The following is an 18,832-nucleotide window of genomic DNA, read 5'->3' as shown; positions in this document are numbered from 1 at the left end:
CTATGGCCCCTCAAAGACATCACAGTTCTCTGCACATAGAGAGTATCAAACATTCGTTGAGCGAATGCACCAACCAACCATCAACAAACCCTGGGAAGAGGTGGCAGGCTGATACAGAAGGAGGCTGGGCATCACATGAGTTCTGGAAGCACAGGAATTATGGGAATGTCCTGGAAATAAAAAGATCACACTTTTCACGGAGAAATGGAACCATGTCTCAGGGTAGAATTTACAGAGAAGGGGGGTAAGATAGCAAATCCATTTACCTGTTTGAAATGCAAAGACCAAAGTTATTTGTAATGAGATCAGCTAAATTACGGTCCATCCATACTATTAACTATGATGCGGCTTGTAAACCCGATGTACTGAAACTCTACTTGCTTGCATAAAAATGTGCACCCCTATGTCCATCGCAGCCTGATTTATAACAACCGAGCTCTGAGAGCAACCAAAGTGTCCACAGGTAGATGAGTGGAGAAGGAAGATCTGACACAGAGAGAGAATACCGTCCAGCCATCCAAAGAACGAGATCTTGCCCTTTGCCACAGCACAGATGGACCTAGAGGGTGTTATGCCCAGTGAAATAGGTCAGATGGAGAAAGACAAATCACATATGATTTCACTTGTATGTGGAATCTTAAAAGCAAAGCAAATGAATAAACAAAGCAAAACAGAAACAGATTCATGGATACAGCAAACTGACTAGTAGTTACCAGAGTGGGAAGGGGTTGGGGGAGGCTAAAACAGGTAAAGAAGGTTAAGAGACAGAAATTTCCAGTAATAAGATAGGTAAGTCATGGGGCTGGCATGGACAGCACAGGGAATGCAGTCAGTAGCACTGGAATGATTTTGTATGGTGAGGGGGCACATGGGCGGCTCAGTTGGTTAAGCGTCTGCCTTCTGCTCGGGTCATGATCTCAGGGTCCTGGGATCGAGCCCCGCATCGGGCACTCTGCTCAGCAGGGAGCTTGCTTCCCTTCCTCTCTCTCTGCCTGCCTCTCTGCCTACTTGTGATCTCTGTCTGTCAAATAAATAAATAAATGAAATCTTAAAAAAAAAAAAGAAAAGAAATGGTCATACAAATAGGAGCACTGGGGTTTGATCTGGAACTTGGAAGGACTTGAGGTTCTCGTACTAGACCAGGAGGGATGCGTTCGAGGCAGAAGGGTGGATGCGGGAGGCGTGGGGCGTAAGCAGAGTTAGTAAGTGTCCGACTTTGATCTGGGTGGCTTGATAGGGGAGGTCAACAGGGAGCAGACCCACCAGCCTTTTCAGCATCCATCATTTTCACAGTAGCGCCGCCGTGAGGTTTCTGTGGGCATTCCCTGGCTTTCCCATATAGCTGCCACAACTTCCAAATATTTATTTGCTTTTTTAAAATTTGCAGTAAATATGGATTTACTCTATTCTATATTACCCTTGACTTTTTCACCCCCTGGCATTCTGTGTATTCATTTATGCTGTGTGTGGCTGGTGTCCGTTCCTGCTCCTTGTGGTCTGGTATACCACACAAATTTGCATTCTCTCGGTGGACACCTGTGTTGCTTTCAGGGTTTTGCTGGTGTGAACAGCGCTGATGTGTCTCCCGGGCAGGTGTGGAATTTTGCTGCATCTGGGGTAGCCCACAGTTGCGGTGCTTCTAAAATACTGTCCTGCTTTTGTCTTCCCATGCTCGAGAGGAAGGCTTTCATTTGATTTTTAGAGATTTTTATTTCTATAAGATTTCAAGCACATTTTTCTTTTTGTAAATCATTCTCATTTCTATTTATTAAGACTTTTTTGGTGCTTCGTAATTGCTAGGGACAGCTCCACATCATATCAAATGAGCTCTTCTAATTTTGAGCTGTGGTTTCGAACTCCACGTTACAGATGATGGAACCTGAGGCATGAGGCTCGTGTTGGAGCTGGTGGGTCCCCAGGCGCTCTGGGTCCCAAGTCTGTGCTGGTTCCACACTCCGCCCTCCCCCCTTCCCCGGCCCCACCATAGTGCTCCTCTCCTGCACCTGCTGGGGGCAGGGCAGGTCCCTGGGACATTCTAGGCAGTCCTTCACCTTTTGCAAGACAGAAACAGGAGTCAGACCTCCTGCAGCTGTGTTAGAACCCCTTCACTGCTGGGGACGACTTGCCAAATTGAGGCAACCTCACAGTCGTTTGTCTGGACTTACACTTAGGAATTGTTCCTTTTGTGCTTACACGAATGTACCCACCATCTCCTGGTTTTTCATATTTTGAAATACGGGATTTAGAACACTTAAGGAGCATGTTCCAACCAGGGAGGCCTTTCTCATGATGTCCTGCAGGATCTTTCCACACCTCCGGCTAACGAACTGAAGATTAAAATTTCCCATGTTCACAGCATCGCACTATGTGCTAATCATTTGACGCTTTTGTGGTAGCGAATCCAAGGTCTTTATTGACTTTTGTCTTGGGAAATCTCACTAATAGGCTGATTTCCTGCCAGTGAACTTGTCGTTTTCCATCGAAATTCTCCTGAAATTTGCCATAAGCTGTACTCAGTGGCGCTGGCAGAAAGTGTGGATCGGCACAAGGGTGTTTTCTATCACTTGGACAAAGACTATCTTGGCTTCTAGCCCCTCTAGGACTTAGTCCTCAGTCAATAGTATTTATTATGTGTCCTACTCTCTTCTGGGCCTGGGGGAATAGCAAATGAACAGAACTAAGGCTCAGTTCAAGGCTTCCGTCTGAGTAGGTTAAACAGGCCATAAACAAATCTGTCAGTAGAGTGATTTCAAGTAGTTTGAAGTGACATGAAGAGAAAAATCACAGAATCCAGTGGAGAGTAAGACACGGTGCTCTAGCTGGCCTGGCTGGGGATGCCTTTGAGTAGGTGACATCTGAGTGGAAAGAGAAAGGCGGCAGTTTGAAAGGAGCCTGAGAAAAGACTTTGGGACCCACATGCCCACAGGTGCTGTCTGAAAGGTGAAGACTTTGGTGAGTTCAAGGACCAGAGACAAGATCCCAGCATGTGTGCGCGCGCGTGTGTGTGTGTGTGTGTGCGCGCGCGCGTGCCCATTTTGTGGTCTGGGCGTGGAACCGGGGGTCCTGGTGTAGGTGCAGCAGTGGGTGGGCCGACTCCATAGCGGTTCTTAGTTGGGGTCAAGGGTTTGCATTTGTGAGAGGTTGTGAAGGGAGGGTATTTCAAAGGCTTTAAGCAGGGAAAGCACCTCATCTCATTAAGTCTCGTCCCCTCCCCCCTTTTAATATAGCCTTATTGCCTCTACCAACATTCCTTTAAAAATACACAGATATTTTATTACCGTTGCTTTTTCCAGCTTTATTGAGGTGTCACGACAAACAAGGTATATTTTTATGATGTACAGTGTGGTGTTTTGATGTATGTATACATCGTGAAGTGATTGTCACAGTCAAGCCAAGTAACACATCCATCACCATACAGAGTTATGTGTGTGTGTGTGTGTGTGTGTGTGTGTGTTGAACACGTTAAGATCTACTCTTATAGCAAATTCTAATTTCCAGTACAGCATCATTAACCCTAGTCACCGTGCTCTACGTGCGACCTGCAGCGCTGACTCATTCTTCCCAGCTGAAACTCTGTCCCCCCTTGACCAACATCTCCCTGTTTCTCCCACTACCCCGGGCCCTGGCGGCTACCATTTTACTCTCTGCTTCTCTGAGGCAGACTTCTTCGGACTCTGCACAAAGATTAACCCGGTTACAACGTAGAGAAGGGACTGTTGAGGGGGCGAGAGGGAAAAGCCCCAAGACTGACTAGCGGGGCTCCCACTCACTGAGTCCAGGTCAGAGATGAAGTGGCCTAGTCTGGGACAGCAGCTGTGGAGACACGAGGAGAGGACAGGGGTGTGATGCCATTGGCACAGTTCACTGGTGGCTTTCCAGTGTCCTGTGGGGAAATCAGGGAGAACAAAGTGCTTCTAGCTGTGACAGAGAATTGAGGCAGGAAGCTGATTTGGGGCAGGGGAGAATCAGCCGTTAGTTTAGTCAGGGACAGTATCTGCAGGTGGGCTTTTGGGACATAGAAAAAATAAAATAAAATTCAAAAAAAAAAAAAAAAATGAAGCCAGGGACTTAATGTGGGAAAAGTTTTACTTCTTTCATCTACTTAGGGGGCCTCCTTGAGTGCCCCATCTGTGAAATAGGTAAGAATTCTAATGCTTGTTTTATAGGTTTATCTCAGCAAAGAAAGAGATACAGTCATATACTGCGCGGAAGCAGAGAGCCCTCCCTGCAGGTTCTTACATTTTATTATTCTCTGGTGGAATCTTCGATTTTGGTATGATAGGTCTTAGTGGTTTTTAATTTTAGTGATGATTTCTTATTCTTGTTTTTATTTTATTTTATTTTTTTAAAAGAGGGAGGGATAGAGAGCAAGGGAACGAGAGCGAGCAGGGGTGCAGGGGCAGAGAGAGAGAGGAGAGAGAGAGGGGAGAGAGAATCGTAAGCAGGCTCTACACCCAGCACGGAGCCTGATGTGGGGCTCAGTCTCACGACCCAGAGATCATGACCCCAACCGAAATCAAGAGTGGGATGCTTAACTGACCAAGCCACCCAGGTGCCCCATTTATTCTTGTTTTTAATAAACTGACCCCAAAATTACAAATAAAGTAGGCCCCCCCTTATCTCTCCCTGTTTCCTGGGGATATGTTCGAAGACCCTCAGCAGATGTCTGAAACCACAAATAGTACCAAACTCTCTATGGCCCATGTTTTTTAGTAATGCGTATCGATGACAATTCAGTTTTTCCATCAGGCCTAGGAAGAGACTGACAACAACAGCTAACCGAGAGAGAGCAGTATAAGAACATACTGTGATCAGAGTTAGGTACCTTATCGTCCTGTATCCGTCCTTCTTCTCGTGTGGTGTGAGGTAACGAAATGCCTGTGTGACGAAGGGAAATGCAGTGAGTGACGCAGGTGCTGTGACGTCCTGTGACGCTACGACTGACCTTCGGGCCCCACGTCAGAAGTAGGCTCAACTGCCTCTGGGCTGTGGTTGACTAAGGGTGGCTGGGACTATGGATAGCAGAGCCACGGACGGATAAGGGGGGATGACAGTAGTTCTCTTGAGGCCTCCTGTTTTATTTTTTATTTTTTTAAGACTGAAGATGGTGACAGATTTGAATAAAGTCTGATGTGTCAACTGTGACATATCTGATCCATTGTGAATAGATATTATTGGATATCAGGCACAAAGGTTGTTCCCAACTGAAATCTGAAAACAATAAACCAGGAGACTTTTCATTAAATAATGCTTGTTTTTTTTCAAGTGTACCAGCAGTCCATTTTCCGTAAATAGATCTTACAATATTTCAAGGTATTTGTGTTTTAAAACACCCTAGGATAATGAACTTGATAAATGGATTTCTCCTATAAATTATAATATGCTCCTTTTCCTGTCCTCTGACTTTTCAAGTGGTTCCAAGGGGTTATGGTGTCCCAGAATAGCTTAGGCGAGCCCCTCCGGATTCACACACTTCGGTTATGTCTTCCATGTGCTTTCGTGTTTCGAGGCCCAGGAGACTTCCTCTTCTCAGCCGCTCTGCCTGTAATAATGCCTTCATCCCTTTGACCATTAATTGGAAAATTATGACATTTAGAAAGGACATTTTTCAAAACCATGGGAATCTTTGTATTTGGACCAGATGTTAAGAGAATTTTAATGGAGGAATAGAACATCTGTGACAAGGAAGAGCAGAGTCACAGACGACAGCAGGACGTGGACGGCGTATGGATGGGAGCGTAAGCTTTGTGAGGAAGGTGGAGAGGTGGGTGTGGGTTTGCATTATTTTCTCTGCAGGGATTCGTTTCCCCGGTGGTGGTTGTTCGTCTGTCCTATGCCCGTGATGTCCGGAGGCTGACATTTCCCGCAGCCTGCTTTAGAGCGAGGCAGAAACCCCCAGAATGGTGTTTTCCGGTGATTGAGGCTGTAGCAGAGACGGGCGTGGCTGTTCCGTGGGGCCAGGCGAGCATCGTGAACTCCGACGGAGCTTGGTGATTGGGGGGAGCGGCGGGGAGGCCCGTCAAGGAACCGCGGACCTTGTGCAGGCCAGAAAGAGAGGCCTGTGGTTGGGTGGGGGCGGAGGGCACGCCTGTGGATGGGGGTGCGCAGAGTCGTGTTGGGTGTAGCGACCCCGTGCCGGGGGCGGGTGGGGGTGGGGACGAGGTGAAGGAGGGGGAAGCGGAAGGCGAGTCCCCAGACCATGGCCGCACCTGAGTCCACGGGGTGGCCAAGGGGTGGACAGGCGGAAGGAGACAGTCGGCGGAGGCCGCTGATGGGGTCCCCTGTAGAGGACGAACCTCTGCCTCTTTGTGTGAAGACGTCTATTTTGGTTTATGTATGTGGGTTGTGGGCAGAGGTCTCGCAGAGTGTTCTAGATTTGGAAGGCACCGGGTTTTAGAAAGGATGGAAAGTCGCGTGAGTTGGAGGACACGGCCACGGAGCGCGCGCACACAGAAGAAACGACGGTCCCGCAGTGCTCGGGGTGCCCCTTCCTTCGAAGGGAGGACGGAGAAGTGGGCGTTCCGGATGAACAAGCTCACAGGAACGCTGGGCTGTTAGGACCCCGGGGAAGGGGGGCTGGGAGGTGCCCAAGGGACAGTCGGCGAGCAGGAGAGCCGCGCGGACAGCCGGTGCGCGAGCTCTCCGGTCGGGGTCGGGGTCGGCGGCGACCAGGTGACGGCCACGCTGGTTGGCCGCGGAGACACCGGGGCGCACCGGTCCGTCCCGCTGCCGCGGTGTGCCGGTGCGCGCCGGCCTCCGCGGTGCCTCTCCTGGTCCACAAGGAAACTAGCGGCGCCGGGGCCTACTTGGCTGAACTAAACGCCGACGGGAGGGGCGCCTGGGGGGCTCCGTCGTGAAGTGTCTCCCTTTGGCTCCGGTCGCGATCCCGGGGTCGTGGGATCGAGTCCTGCCTCGGGCTCCCTGCTCAGCGGGGAGTCTGCTTCTCCCTCTCCCTCTGTGTCTACCCTACCCCTGAGGGTGCTTCCTCTCTCTGGCAAATAAATAAATAAAATCTTAAAACAAACAAACAAACAAACAAACCCAAAAGCAAACCAGGGGGGAGCTATGAATACTCATTTATCCACCAGGAGTCACGGATCATTTGATTTCTGATTGTGTCCATGTGAATTTCCTGCCTTGGGGATGTCTCTGGATAAATCTCCTAGAAGTTGTTGTCATAGTTGTATCGCCTTAGGGGCCATTATTTTTCTTTTCCTTTCCTTTTCCTCCCTCTCTCCCTCCCCCTTCCTTCTTTTCTCCCTTCCTCCTCTACCTCCCCGACCCTCCCCTCCCCTCCCCTCTCCCTCTCCCTCTTTCTCTCTCTTCTTCCTTCTGTCTGTCCATCCGTCCGTCCTTCCTTCCTTCCTTTCGGGCCTCTGGTTGCTTCAGGTAGCACAGAAATGGATTGAGTGAACTTTCGCTTCGTTTTAAAACCTGCTGACAGATAAAATTAATATTGCCTTTGTGTAAATATAATTTTATCTAATGGACTTCATTTACTTTTACGGCTCCTCCAGGCGATCTGGCGCTAAACAAGGGGAACAAGGCAAAATGGTAATAACGGTTCCCTTTGTAGAGAGATACAAACCGAGGTCACTGGAGCCAAACCGTTACTGAAATGCACAAAATCATTTAATGTTTGGTTTTTCCCCATTTATATCATGAGGTCATTTTATATAGTCATAAAATTCCATCTTATCTCGGTTCAGACGGGCTAACAATCTGTGAGTAACAGAGCCAGCTCCTTACCCAGTTACCCGAAGGGGGCAGCAGTGGTGCCCGTCTGTCATGTCAGTCCGTGTTTCCATGAACACATTCCTAAAATTCTCTAATTCATTGATGTTAAATCTTTTTTGGCTGAAACTAGGAAATCAAGGCACATGGGTTAAAATAATATAAAAAGGACTACGTTTTTACCAAAAAAAATCCATATGTTAACGATCAAAGATGCAATATGTTTGGGGAACACTCTGACTTTTCTCATAGACTCTACGCCATAACAACAAAGCTTTAATTTCACTTTATTTCCCAAAGAATAAGATGTGCAGTTATTGGTTTTGAAAAAGGTTAGGAGAATCCATTTCCTCGAGCACTGTGCATTAACGTGAGCTTAGTGTTTTATTGATTCTTCATTTAATCCCATTTCCTGTGGAGCGCCTAGAATATCTGATCCTGTCTTGAAGAAAGACCCTAGATTCATTCAAGATACGTGCCCTCCAGCCCCGAAGGCAGCCCATGCTGTGGTCCTCCTGGATCAGCCGCTCGTTCCTCTTTTCCGAGCACTGACTGTGACTGGAACCTGTTCAGAAGGAACGGTTTCTGTCTCCTTTCTCCCGTGTTTCCTGAGACTTTGCTCCGGCTTCTGGCTGACAGTTATCAAAAGATAGACGTTTGCTTGCTCGACCGATCTTGGCTGGACCGTGGCCTCTGCATCTCTGCCCCGCCGTGCTGGAGGGCTGCTCCTCGGGCACAGGTGCCCCCTTCAGTGCGGCTGGCCAGAGGCCCCCATGCCCTCACTTGCTCCTACCTTCATTCACCCGCAGGATCCTTGACCTCGCCTGAGCCTCTGACTTCTCTGCTACAAAGTGATCTCACCTCCCTCTCACCTCACATTCCATGGGCTGGTGACTCATTTCCTGTCCCGTGTGCCAGGGGACGGCACAGCCACCTCCCAGCGTTGTTTGCTCAGGGCAAGGGATGGGTGAATCGCAAATGCTCAGTCGAGGGGTGGCCCCGTGAGTCCGGATTCAAGCAGACGGCGGCGAGCGTGTGGGAACGCGTCGACCTGCCACCGTAACGGGGTGTTCAGTCTGTTTTGAAATGAGTCCAGCTGGGAGACAGGGCATCGTGTGAGCGTCCGTGCCACCCGTGATGGGGAGGCAGCTACCGTAACTGGTAGCCCTTGGTCCCTGCAAAGGAGCCGCCACGTGGGCTGGAGGGGGACCCGGCCTGAGCCTCGGGGGCGCGGAAGGACTCAGGGACGCCCGTGGCCCCAGCAGACGTACCGATGCGGCTGCAAGCCTTGCTGTGCGGACCCCGGTGAGGCCAGAGAGGCTGATGGAAAGAAAGCCTTTGCCGTGGGAGGAGTGGATGGAGACTCAGCAGATGCAGGTTTGGTGAGGGGGCACGCTGCCTTCTTTGAAAAAGCCTAGAAGGAATCCTGAGGGTTTTGAATAGGGCAGGGCTGTTTTCCTGGCAGCAACTGATGATTGTGCAATGGACCCTGGACCCGTATTTGGCCGTGCCAGGGGATGGGGGGGGGGGGGTGGTGGTGGTGGTGGTGGTGGTGGTGGTGGTGCAGGTGCAGTACAGGGGGGCTGGGGGGACAGGGGTGCCTGATAGAGGAATGTTTCTTTCAGTTTGGGCTGGGACTTTAGCCTTTGGGTGAGCTGTTCATCTGATACCTTGGAATAGGGCCAAGAGGTGGAAAGATCGTGACACGTCCACCTAACAGGAGGAGCTGTCTGTCCACCCCCTCCTGCTTGTCCTGCCTTTTGTGTTTCTGATGTTTCCATGGGCTGACTTGTCCCCGTGTGCCTCAGCCCTTTGATACAAGGGTGGCTGCTCCGAAGGCAGGTGGGCAGGCGGGTGTGGGGCACGGCTACCTGAGTCCTCCCGGCCAGCGCAGAGACTCCGTTCCCTGCCCGATCTGGCATCTTCTCTCCCATGACAGCCCATCAAGCCAGCAGGTAGGAGCCGGGTCGGAGGGTGTCTGTGGATTCTGAACTGCACCAGTGGGTCTGGATGTTTCCAAACACACAGTAGGTCTGGAGTTCAGAAGAAATAGCCTCGCCTGCCCAGAAGTATGTTAAGCTCCTTGTAGGTCTCTTTTTTTATTAATAACTGGTTAGACTTTGTTCCCGAAGCAGAACTTTCTGTGTAAACTTTCATTCTTTGGATTTCTTTTTTTATCTGACAACATTTTTTTTTTTACTAAAAGGAACAGTCATTTTTTTTTGTTTGCCCAAGCCTATTCATTTGCAGCGTGGGTGTGAATGGGAAATGTTATTTATTGCACAAACACTCACGTACAGAGTTTTGCTTATGGAGATGGTGCTTATAGAGGGCGCCTCCCACATCAGGAAAGAAAGGAAGGCTTCAGGGATTTTGAAGCAGATGCAGAAAAAAATGTTTTATTTGTCCCCAACCCAGCCTGTTGTGCTACATCTGCCTATTGGCAAACTCTCTTGTTTAGCATTAAATCACCTAATATATTTTGAAAAATTCCAGAGGTGCTAGGATGAACCCAGAATGACTTTTATTGAAATTGATCCCTTGAAATTTCCTTCCTCATGCATCTGCCCAGCATAGCAAGTAGTTGTAATTAACGAGGCTTCCATTTTTATCGGAATTTTGCTGAAATGAGTCCATACAAAGTCAGTTGGGTAATTTATGTATTTTAAAAGAAACGATCAAGTGATCGTTGCTTGTCTGATTTCTAAAGAGGGGAGGGAAGATGATCCTTGGTAATCAGGTCTCAACCGGGAGCGATTTGGCAATTGAGGCGATTTTTGTTGGCACGTGTGGGGCGGGGGCCGATGCTGGTGTTGAGTGGGTGGAGACCAGGGATGCTGCTGGGTTCACAGAGTAGCTGCCAGAGAAAAGAATTATCCGGCTCTAGTTGTCAGTAGTGCTGAGATGGGCGCTAAAATCCCTCATATAAATATGCACCCGCAAGAGAGGAGGGCTTTGTTGTATTCAGGGGAAGCTGGAGTTGCCGAGTCCTGGATGGAGGGACCTTAGAGCCCGAGATCTAAGCTGTGTGGACGGAAAGATGATTCAAGGAATCAGCTCGCCGGGTGGCTTCTGAGAAAAGCCCCCTCTCAGCAAAGACTGAATGCCCTTCCCTGGCACCTAACCAGGACGGCTATTTAGAGGGTCTTTATTTAGAGAAAAAAGGTACCCTGTTAGAGCCTGAAAATTACAAACTTCTAGAAACCACCTGTTCTCATGCAATGCGCTTTCCTTAGGTTAACGTGGGCAGTGTGTAATTTTGTCTCCTCGCCATCGAACTCCGTGTCCCATTTTAGCTGCCTTTCCACGGGACTGACAGCGCATGGCCCGCTTCCGTAATTGTCACTTTCTGAAAGTGACAGGGAAGGCACGTTCCAGGCACTTGCGTGGCTTTTCTCTCTCTTTCCTTCTGGAGGCTGCGGTGTCCGGCTGGAGCTGGGAGCGAGGCTGCTGTCAGCGTGGGGCAGGTCCGTGGGCTGTGGGGCTGTCTGACTCGGTTCACAGTTAACGGAAGGGATTGTGTGTTAGCTTGGGTCTGACACATGGAAAAAGTGTGTGCAAGGGAAGAATTTGCTCTTCGCTCCTTAAAAAATTAAAATAAAATGTGTAATATCTGTGCTCCAATCTCCCTGGATTTCTGGGTTGCCCTGTGTCTCTGGTGCTCCATTTCTGTTTTCCTTCTCTTTGTAGGGTCACTTGTGAAATTACAGTTGCCCAGTTGGGGGGAGGGGTTCTTTTTAACCCTTTCTTTTGCTTCCATGCTTTCCCCTGCTGAAGCTAAACCTCACCCAGAATGTCCATCTTCCAGACCTCAAGTGCTGTCTCCGAATTCCTATTTTTCTGAACACCCAACCTGGATTTTGAGCAGCCTGCTGCCTTCCCTTAAATATTCCCTCAGCGTCTTCAGCTGCACACTTGTGAAACCGAAGGCTCACGCTCTCATCTAAACAAAGTTCTTCTGTGGATTCTGACATTTAAATGAGGAACACTGCTGCTCTGGTGGTCACTGATACTCTCTGTCTTGAGTCTGTCTGTGGCTCTTTGCTTTCTTTTCCCCCAAATGTAGCAGATTAGAACAACCCCTGTTTTGTTATATTTCATACTTTGGAGGGTAGGATTGGGGGCAGAGCTCAATTGGGTGATTCTTTTGCTTTTGTGATATTGAAGTTTCTTGGTGGCTTTTGGCTTTGCTCACATATCAGTCAGGTGCTTTGGTGGGGAAGGCTGGGAAGCTGGGCTCAGCGGGAAAGGTCCAATTGGTCTCGGCAACATGACTGTTTCGGGGTAGTTGGACTTCTGATCTGGTTTCTTAGCACCCCAGGGAAGGTGTTCTAAGAGACAGGAGGTGGAAATTGCCAGGCTCTTAGGACCTGGGCTTGGAAACTAGCGTGCCATCACTTCAGTGAAACTTGAGTGAATAAAACAGTTACTGAGCCAATTCAGAGTCGAGAGAACGGGCATGAACCCGGGTCGAACCTGCGTGGAAGAAGCTGCGGCCAAATTTAATGTGCCAGATTGCTGTCTTGCCTGAATTTCTATTCACAGGGATAACGCCTCAAGTTCCAGCTTCATTTATTTCTCTTCGAGTAGTTGCTGTAGGTTCAAATTAGCTTCTCTATCTTAATGTTCTTCACTGTCCAGTTTCCCGCATTCGGTATTCGGAGACCAACCCTTTCCGTTTCTTCTGCAGTGACTAGACCATGGTACTTGCTGACTAGAAATGGAGACCTCAGAGCTTGGCGTGGAGCCCCTTCCGGATCTTAACCCCCCCCCTGTCTAAGCTGCTTCTCGCTAACTCTCCTTTACATCTGTTGGGGTCTGTCTCAAGTACAGTAAGCCATGCCCCAAACTGTCATTACTGCCTCCTTCCTCAGGAGCTTGTTTTCATCCTCTGCCCTTCGCTTGAAATGCACTTCTAGAACCTCTTTATCCTCAGTATGGATCCCAAATGTGAGCTCCTCACGGGACCTGTCATGGGTTCCTCTCAACAGTGGTGGCGCTCTCCTAAGTCCTAGAACACTCCAGCCCCTATGCACACTTTTCTAATGGCTTAGCTTGTAGTTATTTTTACAAGCCCACCTTATTTTAAAGCTTATTAATCTTCTCAATTATTCGTAATCTTTAAAGCCTTCCAGCTCCCAGCCTAGGAATTTCATATCACCCAGTAGGTGCTCACTATGATTTTTTTTTTTTTTTTTTGGACTCACGTCTAATTTCTAGCAAGGAACTTTGCAGGCAGGTCATCTATAAATTTTAAAGGACAAATTCACCAAATATGGGCAGTTTTAATTTAAGAATTGGGTAGCATAATATCAGGTTATTGAGAGAAGACTGTGGTCGTGGCATTGTTAAACAGGGGCTTCAGGTGTCAGAAAGGGAAAGGCAGGGAGCTTCAGGATTTCTACGTGAGCATGAAGGGGGTGAGGAAGACATTTCAAGGGAAAAGTCATCAGCGGTTACAAGTCTGAAGCTGCTTTCTTCATGAGTGATGACTGGGTATGGCTTAAACTTGAACATTTCTCCTTCTTTTATAATAAATGGGTTATTTCCCAAAATTATGGGAGGAAGAGAGGTCTGTACCAAGATGCACATATTTGAAATGCCACCTAGAAAAAGGTAGGTTTGTCAAGCACCCAAAAGCTCTCATTTTTAAAGAGATCGTGATGAGGCCTCACGAAAAGACCGCCCCGCCCACCAGAACACGTGAACTCACCGTCATCTCATCGTTCTCTTTTGTGTGTTTTAGGCATTTGCCCCACATGACAGAAAGGCGAGCTTCTGGTTAGAAGACACGTGCCCTGAGTCCAAGGCTGTCTGTCCACCATGAAGGGGACCCGCGCCATTGCATGGCTACTCTCCATCGTGGGGTGGTGGAGACTCGCCCAGCTGGAATCAGACGCGTCTCAGTGCCAGCGAGCGGAGCACCCGGTCATCTCCTATAAAGGTGAGGGGCAGGCCCCCCCGAACACAAGGGTGCCACTTACATGCACTTTCCATGGTCAGGGATAGAGAATAGCGCTGGTTATTGCCCTGGCATTCTGGGACTCTCACTTTAGACATTGTTTAAAATACGAGCAAGAATACAAAATCCTGCACTGCAAGAATTTCCTGTCTGGAAACTGATTACTACGATCTTGAGAAGAATTCAAAATCGGAGTCATCGCGGGTAGAGAATCCCATTGTCGAGGTCGCCTTTATTCAAAGGCGCTGCGAGCCTCCTTGGTATTCGAACCAGGGCCTGAAAATGTGATCCACAGAAAGAATAACAACCCCAAGTAACAAAAAATTCCCTTTGGCGTTTCCCAGCAAAGCCTTAGTCTTACCACCAAACTTGGTGCCTTGGTCCCTATCTGACACGGCACGGCAGATGGAATTGATTTACTGTCTTAAGGACGTCTTGGATCTGTGGGATTAATTACTTAGTATGTATATCTGGTCACCTTTTTCTTTTATTTATCAGAATTCATTTAGGGCTCTCTGTACCGTGGGTACTCTAAGCTTTCAGGATGAAAAATAAATTAGTCTTGGTTCCTGCCCTCAAGGTACTTTCAGTTATATTATCAAGCTAACTATATAACTAATTAGATACTGTATTTTAATAATGTATCTGATAAATAGCTTTATGTTTTGTTATGTTTTAAACTTCATATCATGAAAAATTTCAAATTTTTGCAAAAAGAGAAAGAATTGTCTACGGAATGCCCAACCCAACACTCATTCATTCACGGTCCGGCTTTTTCTTTTAAATCCCACCCATGCTTCACCCCACCCCCACCAGATTACTTTAAAGCAAATTCAAAAAATCATGTAACTGTATCTGTATTCTTTCAGTGCATGACTATGAAAGAAAGGGGATTCCCAGCACCATTATTGCATCAGACCAAAAATGCGAAACAAAACAAAAAACCCCTAAAATCTACCCAAAAACCCCAACCTAATTCCATAAAATCATTTGACATCCAGTGAGTATTGTAAGATCCCTGATGGTCTCATGAATGCGGATGTGTTTTCTTGGTACCGTTGGGTTGACTCAGGATCTAAATGTAGCTCATGCTCTGCAACCGCTGGTCTTCTGCTGTTTCGTTGTGGTGGTTTTGCTCCCTGTGCAAATTAATTACAGAAGAAATCCGAGCTGTTTGTCCTTTTGAGTTTCCCACAGTCTGGATTTTGCCAAGTGCGTCCCCTTGGTGTTCACATGTTCTTCTGTCCTGAGTATTTGTGTAAACTCATAGTGGTATCAGGAGGCGGCTTTGATTCGGGTTCACATCTTTCTGTCTTCCCTGTGGCACGGATGCTGCTGTGTCCTCCGTGGGGAGGCGGTTCTTGTCTAGGTGTGAAATTAGCAGTCAGTGATGGTCACGGCCTAGACCTACTGATTCATCCAATGCTGTAAAGCTGGGATTTCCTAATTTTATTATTCTTTCTTCATTGAATAGCAAGAATACTTCTGTATAAAGTAAGTTTCCCTTATCAACTATTTGAATATTCTGAGGCTTAGAAAAGTAAGAATTAATGCTTTTTTCCTTCCCTAGGTTTTTATTTTTATTTATTTATTTATTTATTTATTTAAAAGACTAGTTGGTTTTCTAACATTATGTGAAGGGAGCAAGTGAGGTGTTACGTTTACTTTTTGTTTTGTCTTGTTTGCTTATTTTGGCTATTAGAATCGTTGTTACCGTATGGATGTTAACATTTAAAATATTTCAAGCAGCTGCAGTTTTGATGCTTACAGGGGTGAAATCATCTCATTTGAAGCCCAAGGAAGCCTCTTCAAGTGGGCTCCTGAGCTCTTCTGACATCACCCAGGTGCCTGTGCCAGCGGCTTGCTCTCTGGGGCAGCAAGATGCTCCTGACTCCTTCCCTCCCATCACTTCCTCCCGTCGACCTGAGCATCGGCCATTTTGGGCTGATTGAAGCACACATGTCCCCAGTGTTAGGTCTTTTCCGTGCACAGAGGTCAGGAAAAAGTTTTAAAATGGCGCCGTGATTGCTCCGGGTGCTTCCAGCTCTCCTCCGGGATGCTCGGCTTCTCTCAGCCTCCTCTCTCTACCTTCTGTCTGTGTCTTTTTGTCCTGGGCACAGAGTCCTGGGTCTCTGCCGCTACCAGAACATTCCTTTGCCTTTCTCTGCAGCAGACCCTGTGTCATTTCAGAGCGAGAGTCCAGCAACTGTAGTCGTTTTTGACCACTGAAGCCCCTGTGCGGTGGTCGGCTTCTCTTCTTTCAGGCCTCCGGCTGCCCAGGGCCTTGGGAAACGGAAGCAATTACTTCGCTTGAAGTCGTTTCCTTCTGCGCGGCGATGCTACCGACTTGAAACCCGGGTGCGTTTCATTTGTTTAATTTCCCTTTTGATTTTTAGAAATTAAAAAAAAGAATTTACTTTATTTTGTCGTGTTGCAAGGTTTCATTAAGGAAAACAAGGAAAGTTCAGAGAATCTACCCTCACTCGTGCTTCCTCCGCCCGTTCCCTCTCTCTGCACTCAGCTGTTTTACATCTGTTTTATGGTCCCTGCTTCTCTTCGCCATCTAGCATTTTCTTGACATGGTGGCATATCATGGAGTCCACACCCCAGCGGCGGGCTCCCTGCCACTCCTTTCCAGAGCACAGAGCTCTTCACTGTGTGATGGACCAAAGTGTACCAGCAGCTCCCAACGCGGAGACATTGAGGGTGTGTTCTTTCCTCTGTGGTCATGGGTAGAGTTACGATGAGTGATGCCTACTTGAGACATTGCTTAATCCTTTGCAAGGGTACCGCCGGCAGAGATTCCTAGCACTGGGACTGTTGGATCAAAGGGTAAATGCATATGTGGTGTTGCTAGATACCGCCCAGTTCCCTTTCATGAAGGTGGTGCCATTTTGGGTTCTCCTTTGCCCTGGGTGTGAGGATCTCTTTCCCACCAGCCTTTCCGGGGGAGTGTACTATCACTCTTTGGGATTTGGACTAATCCCATAGCTCATTAAGGATCTCCCAGCATAATTTTAACTTGTTTATGTTTAAGTTGGAGCAAATGTTTAGCAAACATTTAATAGGCGTCTGTTCCGTACCATGGTTTGTACTAAATACTGAGGAGGTAGAGCAAGAAAACAGTCCCCATGTAGGGGGTTAGGATATCTCTGGGACTGTAAACCAAAGGAACATTGCATTACATTCTGTTCAGGATCCTAAGAGGTGTGTTGGCTGGGTGCCGAGGGAGCCCAGGAAAGGGGGCGTCTGGACCTGAGAGCCCGGGTTTTAGGGGGGTCGTTTCAGGCTTCTGGGATGAGGCAAAGACAGCAGAGATGAGCCCTGAATGGTTCTCGAACGTGTTTAGGAGTGTGATGAGTGGAAAGGTGCCTTGGGGAGAGCAGAGAACAAGGGCCAAGGCCCTGGCGTGAGGGAGGGGCTCTCACAGGTCCCGGCACGCTTCCTGTGAGGTGAGCCACGAACCCTTCCTTCAGGTTATGGAGAGGAGGTCGGGGAGACGAGGCTCACGTGGCTGCAGGGGTCCCGCATCGTCCCGCATCGGGAGGCCTGTTGAGAAGCGCTGCCCACCTGGATAGTCCCCGTGTTCAGAGTGGCCGAGGCAGCAGGGAGAGCCCGTCCTGAGGTCGCCTCCGTGATCGGAGCGAGCAGGCACGAGGCACTAAGCTCAAGGGGCGGGAGCCGGACTGTGCTTGCTGTCGATTCCGTATGGAGTAGAGAAGGGAATGGAACATGATGATTCTTAGATTGAGAAAGCTGAGTTCCTGCCCGCCATCCGGTGGGCTGTGCCCCCTCATGAGCATCGGGAAGGGAGAGGCCGCCCTCCGCGCATCAGATGATGCTGAGTTCGAGGCTGACGTGGCCCAGAGCGACCGACTCCTTGTGGTTTTGTCCCGGACTTTGGTCGGGGAGGCCCTGGGAGTCCTACGATCTGTACATTACCTTCCTAGGGCTCCGGTAACAGGGTGGCTTGTAACAGCAGAAATATCCTTTCTCACAGTTCTGGAGGCCAGAAGTAGAAAAACAAAACAGCAACAACAACAGACACCCCAGGTGTCAGAAGGGCCCTGCTTTCTGTGACCGCTCTAGGGAAGAATCCTTTGCCTCTTAACTTCTGGGAGTCGTCCGCTGGCCGTGGCCTTCCCAGGCTCCCTGGTTCATCCCTCCAGCCTGAGTCCGGACGCACAGGGCATGCTCTTGGCGTCGCTGTGTCTTTTCGTGGGCTCCTCTTTATAAAGATGCTGGTCACGCTGGAGTAAGGCTCACCCTCACCCAGCATGAGCCCATCGTAACGAATGACATCGGAAAAGACCCTCATTCCAAGTAAGGTCTCATTCACAGACCCCAAGGTTGGGCCTTCCGTGGGTCTTTTTCGGGGAGGTGGAGAGAGGGGACACAGTTAAATCTAAGCCGTGGCATATGTCCGAGCAGTTTCAGGACAGCGCTGGGGGAAGAAACTAGATGGTAACAAGCAGAGAAACAAATGTGCGGTGAAGGGGGGGGGTTAGAAAAGGAGCCGGCGATCGGCTCGGCCGGCAGGGACGGGAGCGCCGGGACAGCCTCGGAGAGCGCGTCACTTAATCATCCTTAAGTGGCGATGGGGAAAGGCCAGGTGGCAGAAGAGGCTGCGGAGAGGAGGCGGTCACTGATTAGGCAGAGTCCCCGGGCCGTAAGGGGGATCGGATACTGGGCGCAGGGGGGAGATTAGGCTACAGGAAGCGGACCCCACCTCCGGTGAGTCGGGGGGGAGGGGGGCCGGGGGGCCCAGGACGCAGGAGAGTTAGCGGTGGGGGTGGCTGCAAGGGGAGGGGGTCCCTGAGGACCTCCATCTCTCCCTCTCGGTGGGGAAGGAGTAGGCAGGCCATGGGCTGAGAGCACAGCGGCTTAGGAAGGAAGGACTTCTCTGAAGACGGGGTGAGGCTGTTCGTCACAACACACACCAGAGACTCCCTGGGGGATGTTAGGGCCCGAGTTCATCCTTGAAAAGGCCCAGGTTACCCCCCAGCGGGAAGGCCCTGGTGTCCTGCATGAAGGCTTCTGTGGAGAGCGTGACGGTACGAGAACGTTGGAGAAGGCCCGAGGGAACGTGGAAAAGTAAAAAAGTCAGGACTGCATGGCCTCGACTTGTAACATCTT

The 18,832-nt window shown here is 49.1% G+C and overlaps 1 protein-coding gene across 7 annotated transcripts in view; it reads left to right on the top strand.

Moving 5' to 3' along the window:
* Nucleotides 1-18,832, top strand: part of SEMA5A (semaphorin 5A) — a 466,937-nt gene that overhangs the window by 149,098 nt on the left and 299,007 nt on the right. For 5 of the 7 annotated variants that reach the window (XM_045082005.1, XM_045082008.1, XM_004761227.3 and 2 more), the window contains one exon: nucleotides 13,481-13,678. In XM_045082005.1, the coding sequence (XP_044937940.1) occupies nucleotides 13,558-13,678 (121 nt within the window). In that variant the 5' untranslated portion in view covers nucleotides 13,481-13,557. Of the gene's footprint in view, nucleotides 1-8,715; nucleotides 9,040-9,519; nucleotides 9,690-13,480; nucleotides 13,679-18,832 lie in introns of those variants that run through there. The other 2 variants (XM_045082007.1, XM_045082006.1) reach the window with 2 other exon arrangements.

The sequence above is a fragment of the Mustela putorius genome, unplaced genomic scaffold (assembly GCF_011764305.1).
Source record: "Mustela putorius furo isolate JIRA1106 unplaced genomic scaffold, ASM1176430v1.1 tig00000589_pilon_pilon_pilon, whole genome shotgun sequence".
NCBI classification, from domain to species: Eukaryota; Metazoa; Chordata; class Mammalia; order Carnivora; family Mustelidae; genus Mustela; species Mustela putorius.
The sequence above is the reverse complement of the archived record's forward strand: the minus strand, read 5'-3'. Positions and strand labels throughout refer to the sequence as shown.